At 38.4% G+C, this 14,015-nt stretch overlaps 1 protein-coding gene across 1 annotated transcript; it reads left to right on the top strand.

Annotated features, from left to right (window-relative positions):
• Window positions 1-318: 318 nt before the first annotated feature.
• Window positions 319-13,710, top strand: gpcpd1 (glycerophosphocholine phosphodiesterase 1). Its single transcript, XM_018743897.2, has 20 exons — window positions 319-940; window positions 1,267-1,321; window positions 1,611-1,698; window positions 1,809-1,893; window positions 3,280-3,355; window positions 4,795-4,836; window positions 5,300-5,423; window positions 5,530-5,764; window positions 6,224-6,386; window positions 6,915-7,044; window positions 7,376-7,430; window positions 8,139-8,231; window positions 8,377-8,454; window positions 8,561-8,600; window positions 8,874-8,932; window positions 9,058-9,123; window positions 9,232-9,368; window positions 9,758-9,893; window positions 10,199-10,359; window positions 13,049-13,710. Exons 2-20 carry the CDS (start codon window positions 1,273-1,275, stop codon window positions 13,236-13,238), a joined length of 2,007 nt encoding a protein of 668 aa, XP_018599413.1. The 5' UTR covers window positions 319-940; window positions 1,267-1,272; the 3' UTR covers window positions 13,239-13,710.
• The last annotated feature ends 305 nt before the right edge of the window (window positions 13,711-14,015 follow it).

The following is a 14,015-nucleotide window of genomic DNA, read 5'->3' as shown; positions in this document are numbered from 1 at the left end:
TAAGGAAAGGCCGCTGTTAGGGCAAGGCATGACAGCGCTGTAGAGTCAGTTTTTTTGCCATGCAGCTGGCCGACAAATTCACATCATAGTTTGACTCAAGGTAAGAGACCGAATGAGACGCGCTGCTGTATCAAATGCGTCGTGGGCTTAGTCGTCGCGAAGAGTGTCGCACTGGGCGCAGTACGGTCGGCCGGTAGCTGTCTCAAGTAGCCGGGATGATCCGGCTCGGGGCGGTTTGAACTGCCTGACTGCGGACAAAAGTAGCGCGTAGCGCGAGTCCAATTAACCCGACGAGATTCGTAATCATGAGACCGCAGAGTGTTTTTTTTGGCCCTGAGGCGGCGGCGGGCTTGTGAACGTGTACACACACTGACAGTCACACAGTGACATCGTGGTTGTTGTTATCGTTGTCGTCCTCCGGGAGAGCGCAGTAACCGGCAATATTGCCGCCGCGTGGTTGAAACGTAAATGGAAGTTTGAAAGCCGGCTGGACCGAATGGACGCGTGTCGAGTAAGCTGACTAGTTACTGTGTGAGAGAATTGATTTATTAGGGGAAATAAGAGTCCGGGGCCGGGATAGCTTAGCGTCGTTGGTTTGTTCTGCGCGAACTCGGGTCTCCGTGTTGCGCCTTCACAAGCGCTCGAGGCGGAGAGGCGAACGTCGGCGCAGCTCGTGTCCTCCTCGTGTCGTGTCCGCTTGCTTGGCTGCACTTGTTTTGCACAACGGAACGACACCGCCTTACGGGACAGCGGGCGAGCTGCCGCCGGGGAATTTACTGCGCGGCACCTTTAGCGCGCTGCCGAATAGAGGCGTTTCTCGCCGGGATCGAAACGAGAGGAGCGCGTTCGAAAAGGAGGAAGCTGGAAGGAGGTCGGGTTAGAAGCGGAGTTCAGCTCCACGTGATGATCATTGAGAGACGACGGAAGAGCTGAACTCCTGGTACGGATCGGACCCGTAGGAGAGCTTCGCTGAGCTCTTTTAAATAAATCATCATCATGTCGATTAAAATAAAATTTCAGCCCTCAGCAGGTGCATAAGGGGATTGTGAGGAGTGTGTGACTGAGGTTCGAAAACAAAAGTGTGCATGAATTCAATAGTAAATTCTGGTGTAGTTGAGTGGATTTATTCATTGAGACACTCCTGGCTCCTGTTCATCATCATGTGTCCTTATCCGGGCTCATTTCTTCTGCTGCTCTTCTTCTTCTCCAGAACATTTCCTCCAGATTCCCCACATCTTGACCCGTTGTTTCGGTTACTTTCTGCAGGTAACCATGGACTCCATTCAAGTGACATTAACTATAAGAGGATTAACAGCCCCAGGTAAGACCTGGCAAAAGTCTAATGCAGATAGGGAGAAGGAAAAAAGGCTGGAGAACTTCCTAAACACTTACATTTATTCATTTAGCTGATACTTTTCTCCAGAGCGACTTGAGTTTTTACCCATTTATACGGCTGTCCAGGTCCATTTCTATGCAGTGCATTTCCATAGAAGAGCCACTGAACTCTTGTCATAGGTTTTTGGAGACTTATTCTGGAAGGTAATAAGTAATGGGCTTAAGATTGGAATCAACGGTCAAGAGTCGCTGAATAAAACGCCTTGTGTCGGCAGGTGAATCCATCGCCGTCGTCGGTAGCTGCGACGCTCTTGGCAACTGGTGTTCTCAGAGAGCCCTGACTCTTCATCCCGAGGGCGATGGGTAAATTCAGTCAGCGTGCCACGTTTTAATTCGCGTGGAATAGTCCGTCTTTTCTTCTTTCCGACTGCTAAATATTGTAATGAGTCGTTGCTGTCTCCCCACGTTAAAAGCACATTGTGGAAGCGAACTGTCAGCGTTCCCAGAGGGGTTGAATCAACCTACCGCTATTTCAAAGGCTTCTTTCTCGAACCAAAGGTGAGAAGAGTCGTTTCTTTTCTGGCTCACATTGACATCGCAAAAACACTTGGAGTCCAGCCATTTGACATTAGTATGTTCTTGTCAAGTTTCTTGTAGCGGTACACATTCTGATCTTGATGGGAGTGGAAGGAGATAGTCTTTAACTCAACAGATACAAAGACTATCTGTCCTCAGTTTTAATATTCCACTAAAGAATCATAAATGGGTATGAAAGTATAATTATGCAGAAAAATTAAGAAATGCCTTGATTGATTCACAAGACGATTTCAAGTAATTTGCAGGTAATTCCAATCCATTGTCTGTTGTTCTTGAAGTTTCTTCTGTTTGCCCTTTTCTCCTTTCTTTCACAAGTTCAGTTGTAGAAAAAAGTTACAAAACAACATGTATTCTTTCTGTGTTAGTCGGCTTCAATGCAGTACTTCTGACACGTAAGCTCCAGATGTTTTCTATCATTGCAGCACTGACACTAGTCCTTGACCACAGTTGCCTATCTTATTGGAGGTGTATATGTAACCAGGTTTTTATTCATTTATTTTTCATTTTATCTTGGTATTGTCTGAACAGGGAACATTTGTCTGAACACTCCCTACTTTTATCAGTTTTAAGATAATTTCTTGGGTGTTGGTTTCACAGTGTTCCTGAGTTGAACTCTGAGGTGCTCGGTGGATTTTGTGGTAATATTATGGGCAAAGGCTGAAATCATACCACGTTACCTCTCACTAAAATAACTGTTGAACGTTGAAAGAACACACTCCATTTTTACCTTACAAAAAGATAATAGGCTACTAGCAGTGTAATGAAAAGGTTCTTAATGCCTGGGCATGGTGGCTTTATTGTAGAAAGTGCCCTATGCATTATACCTGTAGCTTCACAGTGTCATTTTTGTACACTTTGTAACAGTACTAATATGTTTATTACAAAAAAAAAACTGGTATATAGTAAAGTGCTTTACTAGAAATATGTATTTCCTATTTATGGTGAAGAATGAAAGGAATAAAGTAGTGTTTATTGACAGATCAGTTTATCCTTTTTTGTGGAAACAATTATTTGCAATTTGTCAAAGATCATAACCTTGAGTAACTTTCTGAAAGTTAGCTGAAGCATGCCTCAAAAATTTAGTGGTTTGCAGGTCCACTAAAATATTTTTCCTCAGTTTTGTCAATGCTATTGAAAAGTAAAAATGGAGAAATTGATTTCCTTGACTAACGAATGCACTTTGCAGATTTCAGCAAATTGTGTCAGACTGGCTGGGAGATTGGTGAATATTAGAGCTGAAATTGTTCAAGCCTAAACGTTTGGCTTTAAAACAACAACTAGTGCACCAACATATCCTTTTTACTTTTTATGTTAATCTTAACAATATATTAAACATTGGAATTGCAGAATGCAGGTGATCCAAGTCAAGTCATAGTCAATAAGTGGGAGACCCATCTACATCCACGAGCATTGAGCTCCTCAGGTATACACCCCAAAAATTACACAGTTTGATAAAGTGTCATGCACTTCAGATGATGCTTTCTTTGATAGGAATGATTTGTGCTTCCTTAAAAAAAAAAAGCCCCAGTGGAGCAATATGGGGTGTTATAATATCTTTGTAATAGATAAGTATGGCAACTCTGGGTGAATAGTGTCTTAACTTATCCTAGGTAAATACTTTTATTGCTGTGTTTTTAATCAAATATATAAAATACTTAAGCAAGTGGCTCGTAGCATGAAAGAGAGGTGTACGTTTGTGTTCGTGCCTCTGGAGTTAGTGTGGACGTTGTGCTTTGCGGGGGAACACAACTGTGCAATTGGCCTCATGTAAGAGGAAGAAGAGAAAAAAGAGTTTACAACTTTGGTTTATTAAAATTCACCCAGTGAATTTGCCTTCATAGGCAATTTTCTTTGTCCATATGTGCAAGAAGACTTAAGTGAAGCACATGTGAATTAAGACTTAGAATTTATATACTTGCAAAATTGATTTGAGGTGTAATTTCAGAAAATGTTTAATGAAGACACTCATTTCAGTTATGCAGTGCTGTTGAGGTAGTCTGGGGAAAAATGTGATGTAAATTTAATTGTTTAATTGCCTAGAAGTTTTTAAGATGCACGCCTTAGTTTGCTTTGACTTCAGTGTTGGCTTAATGAATCCCTGAAGGTGTAGCTGTTGGGGAAATAAGTGATCAGGTTTCACAGTCAGTCAACTCAAGTATGTGTGTCTTTTTACAATTTTTAACTTGTGGTTGTTTTATTTATTTTTGCATAGTGAGTTTCTTTTGCATTCCTTAAAACACTTTACTAAGGGTATATTCTGTTTTACACTATATTACATTTACTGATAGTGCATAAGGGCTTCACTTATTTTAAATCAAACCTTTTGGTCATCTTAAAGATTTATGCAGAAATAGGCAAAGAATAGGTTTCCTAGGTAAAATGGGGAAACCCTGTTTGTTTTGTTATAATATGGTAACATTGTGTACTATTCAGTGTTTAAATAGTACTGAAATACTTACATAGTACTGTATATCTAACAAGGACTATAGACTATAACAGATGAATGAATTGGACACATGCTTAATGCTTTTACTAAATATAACAATATTTAACTAAATCACAGTAACTTATTAACAGATACCCAAATACAGAGCATTTACAGTTCTCTTAAGTTTGTGGTGCACAACTTGCAAATAAAACTCGTCTGCACTGTGGCAGCCTGTTACAGTTGATTGAGACCCAAAATATCCATCAGCATCTCTTGTGATGTCCTGCTGCAATCATGTAGAACCTTTTTATGGAAATATTTAAAAACAAACTGAAAAAGAAACTTAAGTGCTCTGTACTTTTTATAAAGCGTCTGTACATTTACACTTCTAATATGTGTGTTTGCATTGTCATAATGCTGGTCTTGTGTTACAGAGTCAAACCTCATTGTTGATGATGGGAACTTTGGCATTCTTAGTAAGTGGTCTTAATTTTAATTCTCAGCTGTAACTGTGACAAAAGATATTCGGTTAGTATGTGTTACTTTTGATAGAATGATCTGTCCAAACAGTTTGCAATTAGAGTGTATAATAGAAGAATTTTTGCTGGGAGCCAAGAAGTGATGGTGATGGGCTGTTGGTGACATTCTTTTAGTTTTTTTGAGACTGGTGTTACTTTGACCAAGAAAGGAAGAATTGGGTCACAGGGCTTGGAAGGAAGACTGGATTGCCACAGAAAAGACTTGTCTGCAAACATTTCAGCTCCTGTGCGTATCTGTGTCTGGAGCAAAATGAAGGAATAAAAACTTGAATGGTAGAACGAAAAAGAAAAGAAAGAAAAATGGTATATATTAGAGTAGCAATCTGAGTTACTTTAAGTTGATGCAGAAAGGTGTGCGTAAGATTGTGTTATGCTTAAAATCCAAATGCATTTTTTGCAGATGGCACAGAATGTGTGGATTCCGGGTGGCTGACCTGTCAGACGGAAATTCGGCTTCGACTTCATTATTCCCAAAAGTCACCTGTGTCAATCACCAAAAAAAAATTCAAGAAATCAAGGTTCAGGTATGGGAAATTTGTTACATAACAAAGTGCTTTTGGTTGGTTTGCTTCTCAGCAATATTATAATATTTTTCATTTAACCAGTTGAATATCTCTGGCTTCTGTTTAGACTCAAGCTCAATCTGGAAGGCTTTGAGGAAGAGGAAGAGGAAGACGAACAAAGCCCAACCTCATGGAATAAAATGACGACAACTCTAGAGATCAGTATGATCAGTGCCAATGGGTACACATCTCGCCATTCCCAACCCGAGTGTGGTTATGCTCTTGAACCAAGTCAGTGGACGGAATACAGTATCCACACCATGGACCCAGACAATCTAGAGCTCACCTTCGAGTTCTTTGAGGTTGGTCTCTCCTTGTTCTTCTGAGAAGCAGAGCTGTACATCTCTATTTAGGTTTTATCTAACATAATGCATGACCAGTATCCTTAAAAAAAAAATGTAAATAATTGTGTCATTAACAGATTTCTTTAGTTGGAATGTTGGTCAACCTGTTGAACCTTCCCTTACTTATAAATGCATTAATGTCGTAGTTGTTCAATACAAGTTGCAAGTTGAGAAATACATGTTCAAGTTGCCAGTAGAACCACTTTTGTTGACAAATGTAACTGGCTGTCAGGTGAAGTCACACCATGAATGCGAGCAATTTAATGATGGTCCTGCATGTTTGGCTGCATTTAGCAGTGAAGGGCAGATGAGGACAGAATGGATATTTCTTCACAAGGGAAGGAAAAGAAATTTTTAGTTTAACTGTATGTAGAAATTCGGTAATGTGTAAAAGGCAAACTGAATGTTCCTATGCAGGAAGATCTAAGTGAGGCTGTTGTGCAAGGAGATATTCACCCAGGCCATGTGGGAACTGCCTGCCTTCTGTCCTCTTCCTTTGTGGAAAGTGGAAAAAACACTGGGGTTGTAACTCTTCCCATAATGAGCAGAAATGCAAGACAAGCCATTGGAAAAGTGAGAGGTAAATACAGTTTGCCTAGGTGCTCTCTTTACATTTAGAGCCAATGTAAATGTCACAGCAGCCAGAAGAGAAATGGGTCTGATTCAGAGTATATACACACACACACACGCGCACACACACTGGCTGAAACCGCTTGTTCCAAGCGGGTTTGCAGCGAATCGGAGCCTAACCTGGAAACATACGGCACAAGGCTGGAGGGGGAGGGGGGGACACCCAGGACGGGACACCAGTCCGTCCACCCCAAGCAGGACTCTAACCTCAGACCCGCCAGAGAGTGGGACTTGTCCAAACTCACTGCACCACCGTGCCCCTCTCTGATTCAGAGTAGACATTCAAAAACAAACTTTTGTAAAATTGGGTGTTAATAAGCAGAACAGCAATGCAGCAGACAATGCCGATGCTTTTCGTATGTACGTACTGCTCACATTGATATTGTTTACGACTCAGAAAAGAGAGCGGTTTTTGTTATAGAGTTTCACAGAGTTTGTGGTGGGGGGGGACAGTAATTCCTTTGTTTCTGTGTTTCAGTGGACTACCTTGTAATAAGGCCAGTCAAAGGTTTCATGTGCGACATGCGCTCTTCCTTTACAAAATACTGGAGGAAAAGAAGCCCCTTGGATGTCGGCCACAGAGGGGCCGGCAGCTCGCATACGGCAAAGTGAGCTTGCCCAGCATCTGTATAATTCAACATTTGATTTGATGTCGAAGACTTTAGATTTAGATCAAATTCAGCTGGTGGGTTAGTTCTCAATAACCAGCAGCAGGTAATAGCCAGCAAACAATGTGTAAAAGCGCGTGGAATTACATTTTATGCAATTCCTTATTCATATCTGGTTTGGTGACCAGACATATCACAAAGTCTGTATGTTAAATTTGTTGGAAGTGTAACTGATATTGTCAGTCCATATATAAAAGTAATGCTGTTTTGCTTCAGTGTGGTCATATTGATAGTGGTTGAAAGGTTGCGTCTTTGTTTAAATGTTTTCCAGGCATACCAAAATCAGGGAGAATACCATTGCATCTTTTAAAAGTGCTGCAAACCATGTAAGTGCTTTCAGAATCCTCATTTAAATGTTTTGTTTCGCTTGCTCTAAATTTGGTATTTTTGCTTTAGCTTCAGCTGAGGTGTAGACTGCTAATTAAATATACTTTGCTAGACAGTGTTAACAAATAAGTTCACCATTTTTACCAGGGCAGTTTTCTGTCAGAAAGAGGTTGATAAAGCAAGTCTTGATATGTGTTGGAGATATATATTATTGCTGGGATATAATATACAATGTTAAAAGTAATGTAATGTTCTGATTAAGTGTACATGATCAACAGTAATATTCCCACACTGTCACCTCCTTCATTTCATGTGGTTATTAGATCCACAGATAGGTGGCCTAAGCATATTTTGTTTGTGCTGTGCCGTATAAATTTTAATCTGTCAGAAATAGCATGTCTGTATAAAAAGCGGTTACAGAATCTCTGCAAAAAATGATAACTCGGCAGCCACTTAGTTAAAATTTAAAGTAAAAATGGATGGTTTAAAACTGTATTAATTACAAATTAGACTTCTTGTTTTATGTTAATCCTTGTTTTTCAAGCTTTGCTTCCACAAGGACAGACTACTTTTATGGGGCTCAGAATTTGCCTCCAGTTGTACAACAAAATTAAGAATTTCTGCAAGGGAACTGGTTATAAATATAAGCTTGAATGTCTTTTAGAAAAAGGTAAACCACCTTGTAAGGTGTACATTTCTTCTTTCAGGGTGCTGCATATGTTGAATTTGATGTCCATCTCTCAAAAGATCATATTCCAGTTGTGTACCATGATCTCACTTGCTGTATCTCCATGAAAAAGGTATTGTATAAAAAGGGAGACCTCTAAGTTTACATAACCTTTTGAAGGGTTATTTCTGAAAAGTAATTTTATTTTAATGAAAATGTTTATTCAGTTAAATTTCCTTCTATTTTCAAGACTATGGTGTGTACACATTTCTTTGCAGAAAAATAAGGAACTTTCGGTGGAATTGTTTGAAGTTCCTGTTAAGGATCTTACATTTGATCAGCTTCAACTTTTAAAGGTGATGCTCCATAAGTAATATTTTATGCAGTGACATCTGCCATTCAAGAGAGTACTGTGTGAAAAATGAGAATACTCATCACTGTCTCTGTTTGTGTGTTCTGCAGTTAGTTCATGTAAATGCCATGAAAGCTGATGACCACAAAGGTATGTTCTTGCATGACTCCAGACCTTTCGTCACCAGTGTTTAATCCGGAGCTGGCTCTTTAAAATTTTCCTTAATATGATGAATGTAGACAAAAAATATTTAATGCAGTTTGCAAAATAGCAGTTTTACTTTCAGTATTGGGATATTAATTAAAAATGCTTCTTTATTTTGGGTATTACAATTTCAGCTCCCCTGGTTATAACATTGTCAGTAATTTGTGTAGTGTTAACGTATCGGTTTTCTGTAAAGCTGAATTCTAATTAAACCCCCAGATTTCCTTGATGAGGAGGAGTACATTGCTGAACACCAGCCTTTCCCCTCACTTTCTCAGGTAGTTAGAGCTTGTGTGTCACATTCAAGCACTTCGAAAGTAGCTTAGATTTAGTTTAATAGTTTGTCATTCTATAAGTTTATTTAGTATTTGTTTTATTTTTACCCTCTCATTCTCTTTTGAAGATTTTTCAAGCAGTTCCTGAACATGTGGGGTTCAACATAGAACTGAAATGGATTTGTCAGCTTAGGGTACGTCAAATACCGTTTCACCTTTTATTTCATCAGGAATGTTTATACTTAACATATGTAATGCGTAATATCACCTGGTAGTTAACCCTTTTCAATTTATTTCCAAAGGATGGTTCCTGGGAAGGAAACCTGTCATCATACTTTGACATGAATCTGTTTGTTGACATCATATTCACATGTGTGCACCAGAACGCTGGGAACCGAAGAATAGTCTTTTCTTGTTTTGATCCCGATATATGCACAATGTATGTATATTGGCAAAAAAGCTGTTTTGTTGCTGAATTAGCTAACTTTCATGTTATTTACTGTTCACCTAAATTAAATCAGAACAGGAACTAATGTAAAATTTGCAGCACACCCGTTTTTATTCCTAATTTATACATGAGTTCAAGGAACCGAATCTCTTTTGCTGCTGCTGAAATGCATAAAGTCAACTGTATTTTCAGAAATGTAATATTTTTAAAAATCCTCTTTTATAGCACATTATTCAGCTTCGTTATGTTTGAGGTCTGTTCATAAAGATGCAGATCTATATTTGTCCAGGTACATGTAGGACCATGTGTGTATAAATGGTATGTTTGTTGGTTCATTGTGTCAACTGAGTGAATAACATGGTGAAATGTTTCATTCTTAGGGTACGCCGGAAGCAGAACAAATATCCCATTCTGTTTTTGACACAAGGCGTCTCCAGTACCTATCCAGAATTAATGGACATACGATGCCGAACAACTGAAATTGCAATAAGTTTTGCACAGAGTGAAGATATACTGGTGAGTCGTCCTTGTATTGCCAAATATACTGAGAAGTAAAGTTATTTTGCTTATTTGCTACCAATTAACTCTAGTCATAAGTCCCTGTTGGGACTGTAGTTGAACAGGTATAAACTTGTGATTGCATTAATAAAATCACAATATTGGATTGCACTTTTGCATTTTTAATGGTCTTAATTCTCTACTTGCACAGCAAAAAAAAAAAAAAAAAAAAAAAAGCGGGTAGAGTTAGATGTAGTTTTTAAATAAAAATTCATGTTCCTATTTCACATCTGGACTCTAATGGTGTGAATCCCCCCCAAAAGGGAATAAGTGCACACACAGAGGACTTGCTGAAGAACATGGACTCCATTAGAGTGGCCCAGTCAAAGGGCTTGGTAGTCTTCTGCTGGGGGGATGACAACAATGACCATGAAAACAGAAGGAAGCTGAGAGAGCAAGGGATTGATGGACTCATTTTTGACAGGTATGTAACATTGTATGTGACCCGAATAATGTGATATGTCTGCTGAGTAACGGCAAGAGGTTAAATGTATGTCATTATTCTTTGTTGATGAGCGTGTGAGCGTAGCAGTAATTTATGCATGTGTTTATTGTTTGTCTAAATTTGACTCACTTGAGGTGTCCTCTCATTTTAATATTTAGTTTCTGAAGGTTTTTTAGCATTTAGAAGTTACATAAGTCAGTGTGAAACCTGGGATAGTGTCCAGTTTGAATTTTATTAATTATAGTAGAGATTTATAATTGCATCTTACAAAACAATATAACAATATTTGTGCAGTGTTTTATTTGTAATTGTATTTTATACAAAATGTGCTTTAGTACTCTTTTTTTAAACCCTGGACATTTTTGTTTCTGTCACAATTGAAGTTTATTATGAAATAGTGAAGTAAGGTGCAAAAAGTGAAGATTTACTAAAGGAGTGTTGCAATCGCCTAAACCAGCTTAATATTAGATCCATGTCGAATAACACACTTAGCTTCCGTAGGTTGTGGGCTGTAACAGCAGTCTGACCTTCATTACTGTGACTGCAGTCTGTGACCTCCTTTCTCCTGCTGCTGTTCATCTGCAATACGCCGACTGCAGTTCATGTGTCTAAAAGGCTTTTATTACAACTCTGCCTCTTTCTTCCAGAATTTGTGAGCGCTTGCTGACAAATTTCATTGATTCAACTTCTGCAGATGCCAGTAATGTGTCTCTGATTCCTGTCCCCCTTCCCCACCTGTTTGTTTGTCCCAGATTGCGTGAATGACTCCACTTACTGCACAGACATTTTATTGTGTTCCTCGACAATGATGTATGGTGCTTGACTAATCACAAGATGGATATCAAATAAGATGGCTACGTTTGTAGCAATATATACTGCTAAAAGTGATCAATCATGAGAGAAAGTGTTGACTAGTCAACTGCCCTGATCATCATTCTGAGAATTTTTTTTTTTTTTTTTTTTTTTTTGTCAGCTAAGCTCCTTACTTCATACCTTGTAACCTTTTGAAGCTTTTTAGCTTTTTGTTTTGCCCTGTCTGACTTATCTGCTTCTACATGGTCTAAGGTAGCTAACCTTGCTTGTACTGTCCTGCTCCCCCCTCCATGACAGCAAATAGACATAATAAAACATAGAGAATGTGCAGACATCTGCTGGAATGCTGTTACTGGATGTCTTCCTTTTTGGAAAGATAGCATGCTCACTTTTCAGATTCAGTGAAAACTACTTGCACTTAATTAGTTATACAGTAAGGCATGGTTAAAGTCCACATTGTGCAACCTTTTCAGTTTTTTGCCGCTATGTATTTTTTTTTCTTAAGTTCTAATTTTCAAACTTGCTGTTTGAATGTAGGTAATTATGAGATTTACAGTCGGTTCTGACATAACGGTGCCTTTTGTTTCTTGCATTGTGTAATGTTCAATGTATGTTTTTATTGATTTCCCATCTTTGGAGAATTACCTGTTAATCTAAGTTTCCATTCCTGGATTGTGTAAAGTTCTGTAATGATTAAACAGGAGCTGTATGTTCTTTTATATCCATCAAGTGCTCTGATAATGAATAACAATTACTTGCCACATAATCTTTCTTCTGCATTCCTAGCATTAGTATGCATGCATTATAGATTAATTTAAATATTAGAGGAAAAACTTCTAGTATTTATAATGTGTCTATAACATGGGCGTGTACTGTTCCTTCGCTGTTTTGAATTTTCTGAAGAATTTACGTGTTCAGAGGACAATGACCGGTCAGAGCATTTCACTGTGAGCTGGTGTTACACAGTGTAGAAACACAATTATTTTAATCCCAGCAATGTGGCAGTGGTAAACAGTTAATCCGATGGTGATTTGAACAATTGGTCTATTCACCATATTAACACCATGCTTAATGTGTTTTTGTGCTGGTATACTATTTATTTTCTCTTTTCACTGAGAAGGTCTCCATGTCATTCCTTTGAGTAAAGAAGCGTTTTATTTTCCGTCTTTTTGTAGGCACACAATCACTATGCTGATCAAAGAATGATTTGCATGCATATAAAAATTCAGATTCATAAATGTGTTTAAAGTTTTGGTGTAGAAAAATTGATAATAGTCCTTCACCTAGTTAGAGTGCACTTTTTTAAAAAAAAAAAAAAATATATATATATATAATCGGAACAACCCAGTCGTAAATTAAACTGCATTTTTTTTTCCCAACAAGCATGTTTCTTTGTTTGCATTCTGTTGGCTAGCTAAACATGCGATGCAGTATTGTGCAATAACTAGTTTATTGCAGTTTTGACTATTTTTGACACATTTAATATGTCCAGTCTAAATACAAGCCTTCTCTTGCAGCATGCAATACAGTTTGTACTTTCTGACCTCTGGATGTTACATTTAAGCGTCATTTTATCACTGCATGGTTATTCTTGGCTTAGTCAATAAGCATGTCATTAAGGTAATAATTTCCAACTTTATGTTGGGTGGAGAATATAGGATTAAAGGTCATCTATCATTGTGTAAACAGAAGCATATTTATATGTTAGAGGAATGTGACACCATTGTTGATAGTTGATGAAACTGAAGGAACGAGGTCAAGGAGATACACCGTGATAGGATTGGACTGAAGTTCCACATTTTATGCTATTTCATTGTGCTTACTTTGCGTGTTGAATTTGTCCCCTTTTTTGTAGAATCTGTGATGAAAAAACCGAGCAGCCAAACATCTTCAAAGTAGAAGAGTCTCTGAAGGAAGCAATACCAGTGGAGACACTGAAGAGCTGTGCCTGTTCCAGCTACAGTATCCCGTGCTCCTCTTTTCCCTGTCCTAGTCAAGCAGAGGCAGGGAACTGCGGGCCAGACTCCAGCCTAAGTTGTTCTTAAATTTTCACAACAGTCCAAACTCTACCTTCCTCAGCAATCAAGCAAGTACCAATGCAATAGATCTATAGGGGAGCTCATGTCATTACAGTTGCAGTTTGCGGAGTTGGGGTATTTTTGCAGGTAGGCAATGAGGACACGACAATCTAACCCCAAGCAGATGTGCAATTAGGTTAACAAGGAAATGTATGTTCTACATCCAGATGCGTTGCCCACTGGGTGTCTCTCTGAAGGCCACCTGCATCAGCTTCACATTCTGCTTGTTTTTTTTATTTATTTTTTTAATTACCAGCTGTTTTATTAATCCAAAATGTATCACTGCACTTAATATGCTGAACATAAGTCTTTTGTGAATGTTTTTCTCTCAGGTATTCTATTTATTTCTTTCCATATACATTGTACTTGTAAAGCTGTAAACAATGAAATGTACTTAACTTTAGACAATAGCAGTAAAAAATGATTATTTTTCTCCCCAGTTTTCTGCTTTTCCATTTCACGAAAGAAGCTCCATTAACATACAATTCCAGTTATCACACTTAAATACATACTTTTCTCTGGCCAGTGTTTAGGTTTTAGGAAATGCTTCACAGGTATATTCCTTACTTAGAGAAGGTAAAAAGAACTGATGACATTATTATAAATGACTGACACAGTCTTGAGTGTAAAAGTTAATCTCCTCTTAAGTGATGTCTTTCTAAGAAAATTAGCCATGCTGCTTTAAAATGTTTTAACTTGGCATACATGCTGGTTTTGACTTTGGAGCATTTTTACCTTGGCACA

This window comes from Scleropages formosus, chromosome 1, assembly GCF_900964775.1.
Source record: "Scleropages formosus chromosome 1, fSclFor1.1, whole genome shotgun sequence".
Taxonomy (NCBI): Eukaryota; Metazoa; Chordata; class Actinopteri; order Osteoglossiformes; family Osteoglossidae; genus Scleropages; species Scleropages formosus.
Note: the sequence above shows the minus strand (reverse complement) of the source record. Positions and strands in the feature narration are given on the sequence as shown.

Coding starts and splice junctions, on each gene's coding strand:
- gpcpd1 (XM_018743897.2), top strand. CDS start 1,273: ATGGACTCCATTCAAGTGACATTAACTATAAGAGGATTAACAGCCCCA. Junction 7,431..8,138: donor TTAAAAGTGCTGCAAACCAT/GTAAGTGCTTTC, acceptor TTCTTCTTTCAG/GGTGCTGCATATGTTGAATT. Junction 8,455..8,560: donor ATCAGCTTCAACTTTTAAAG/GTGATGCTCCAT, acceptor TGTGTTCTGCAG/TTAGTTCATGTAAATGCCAT.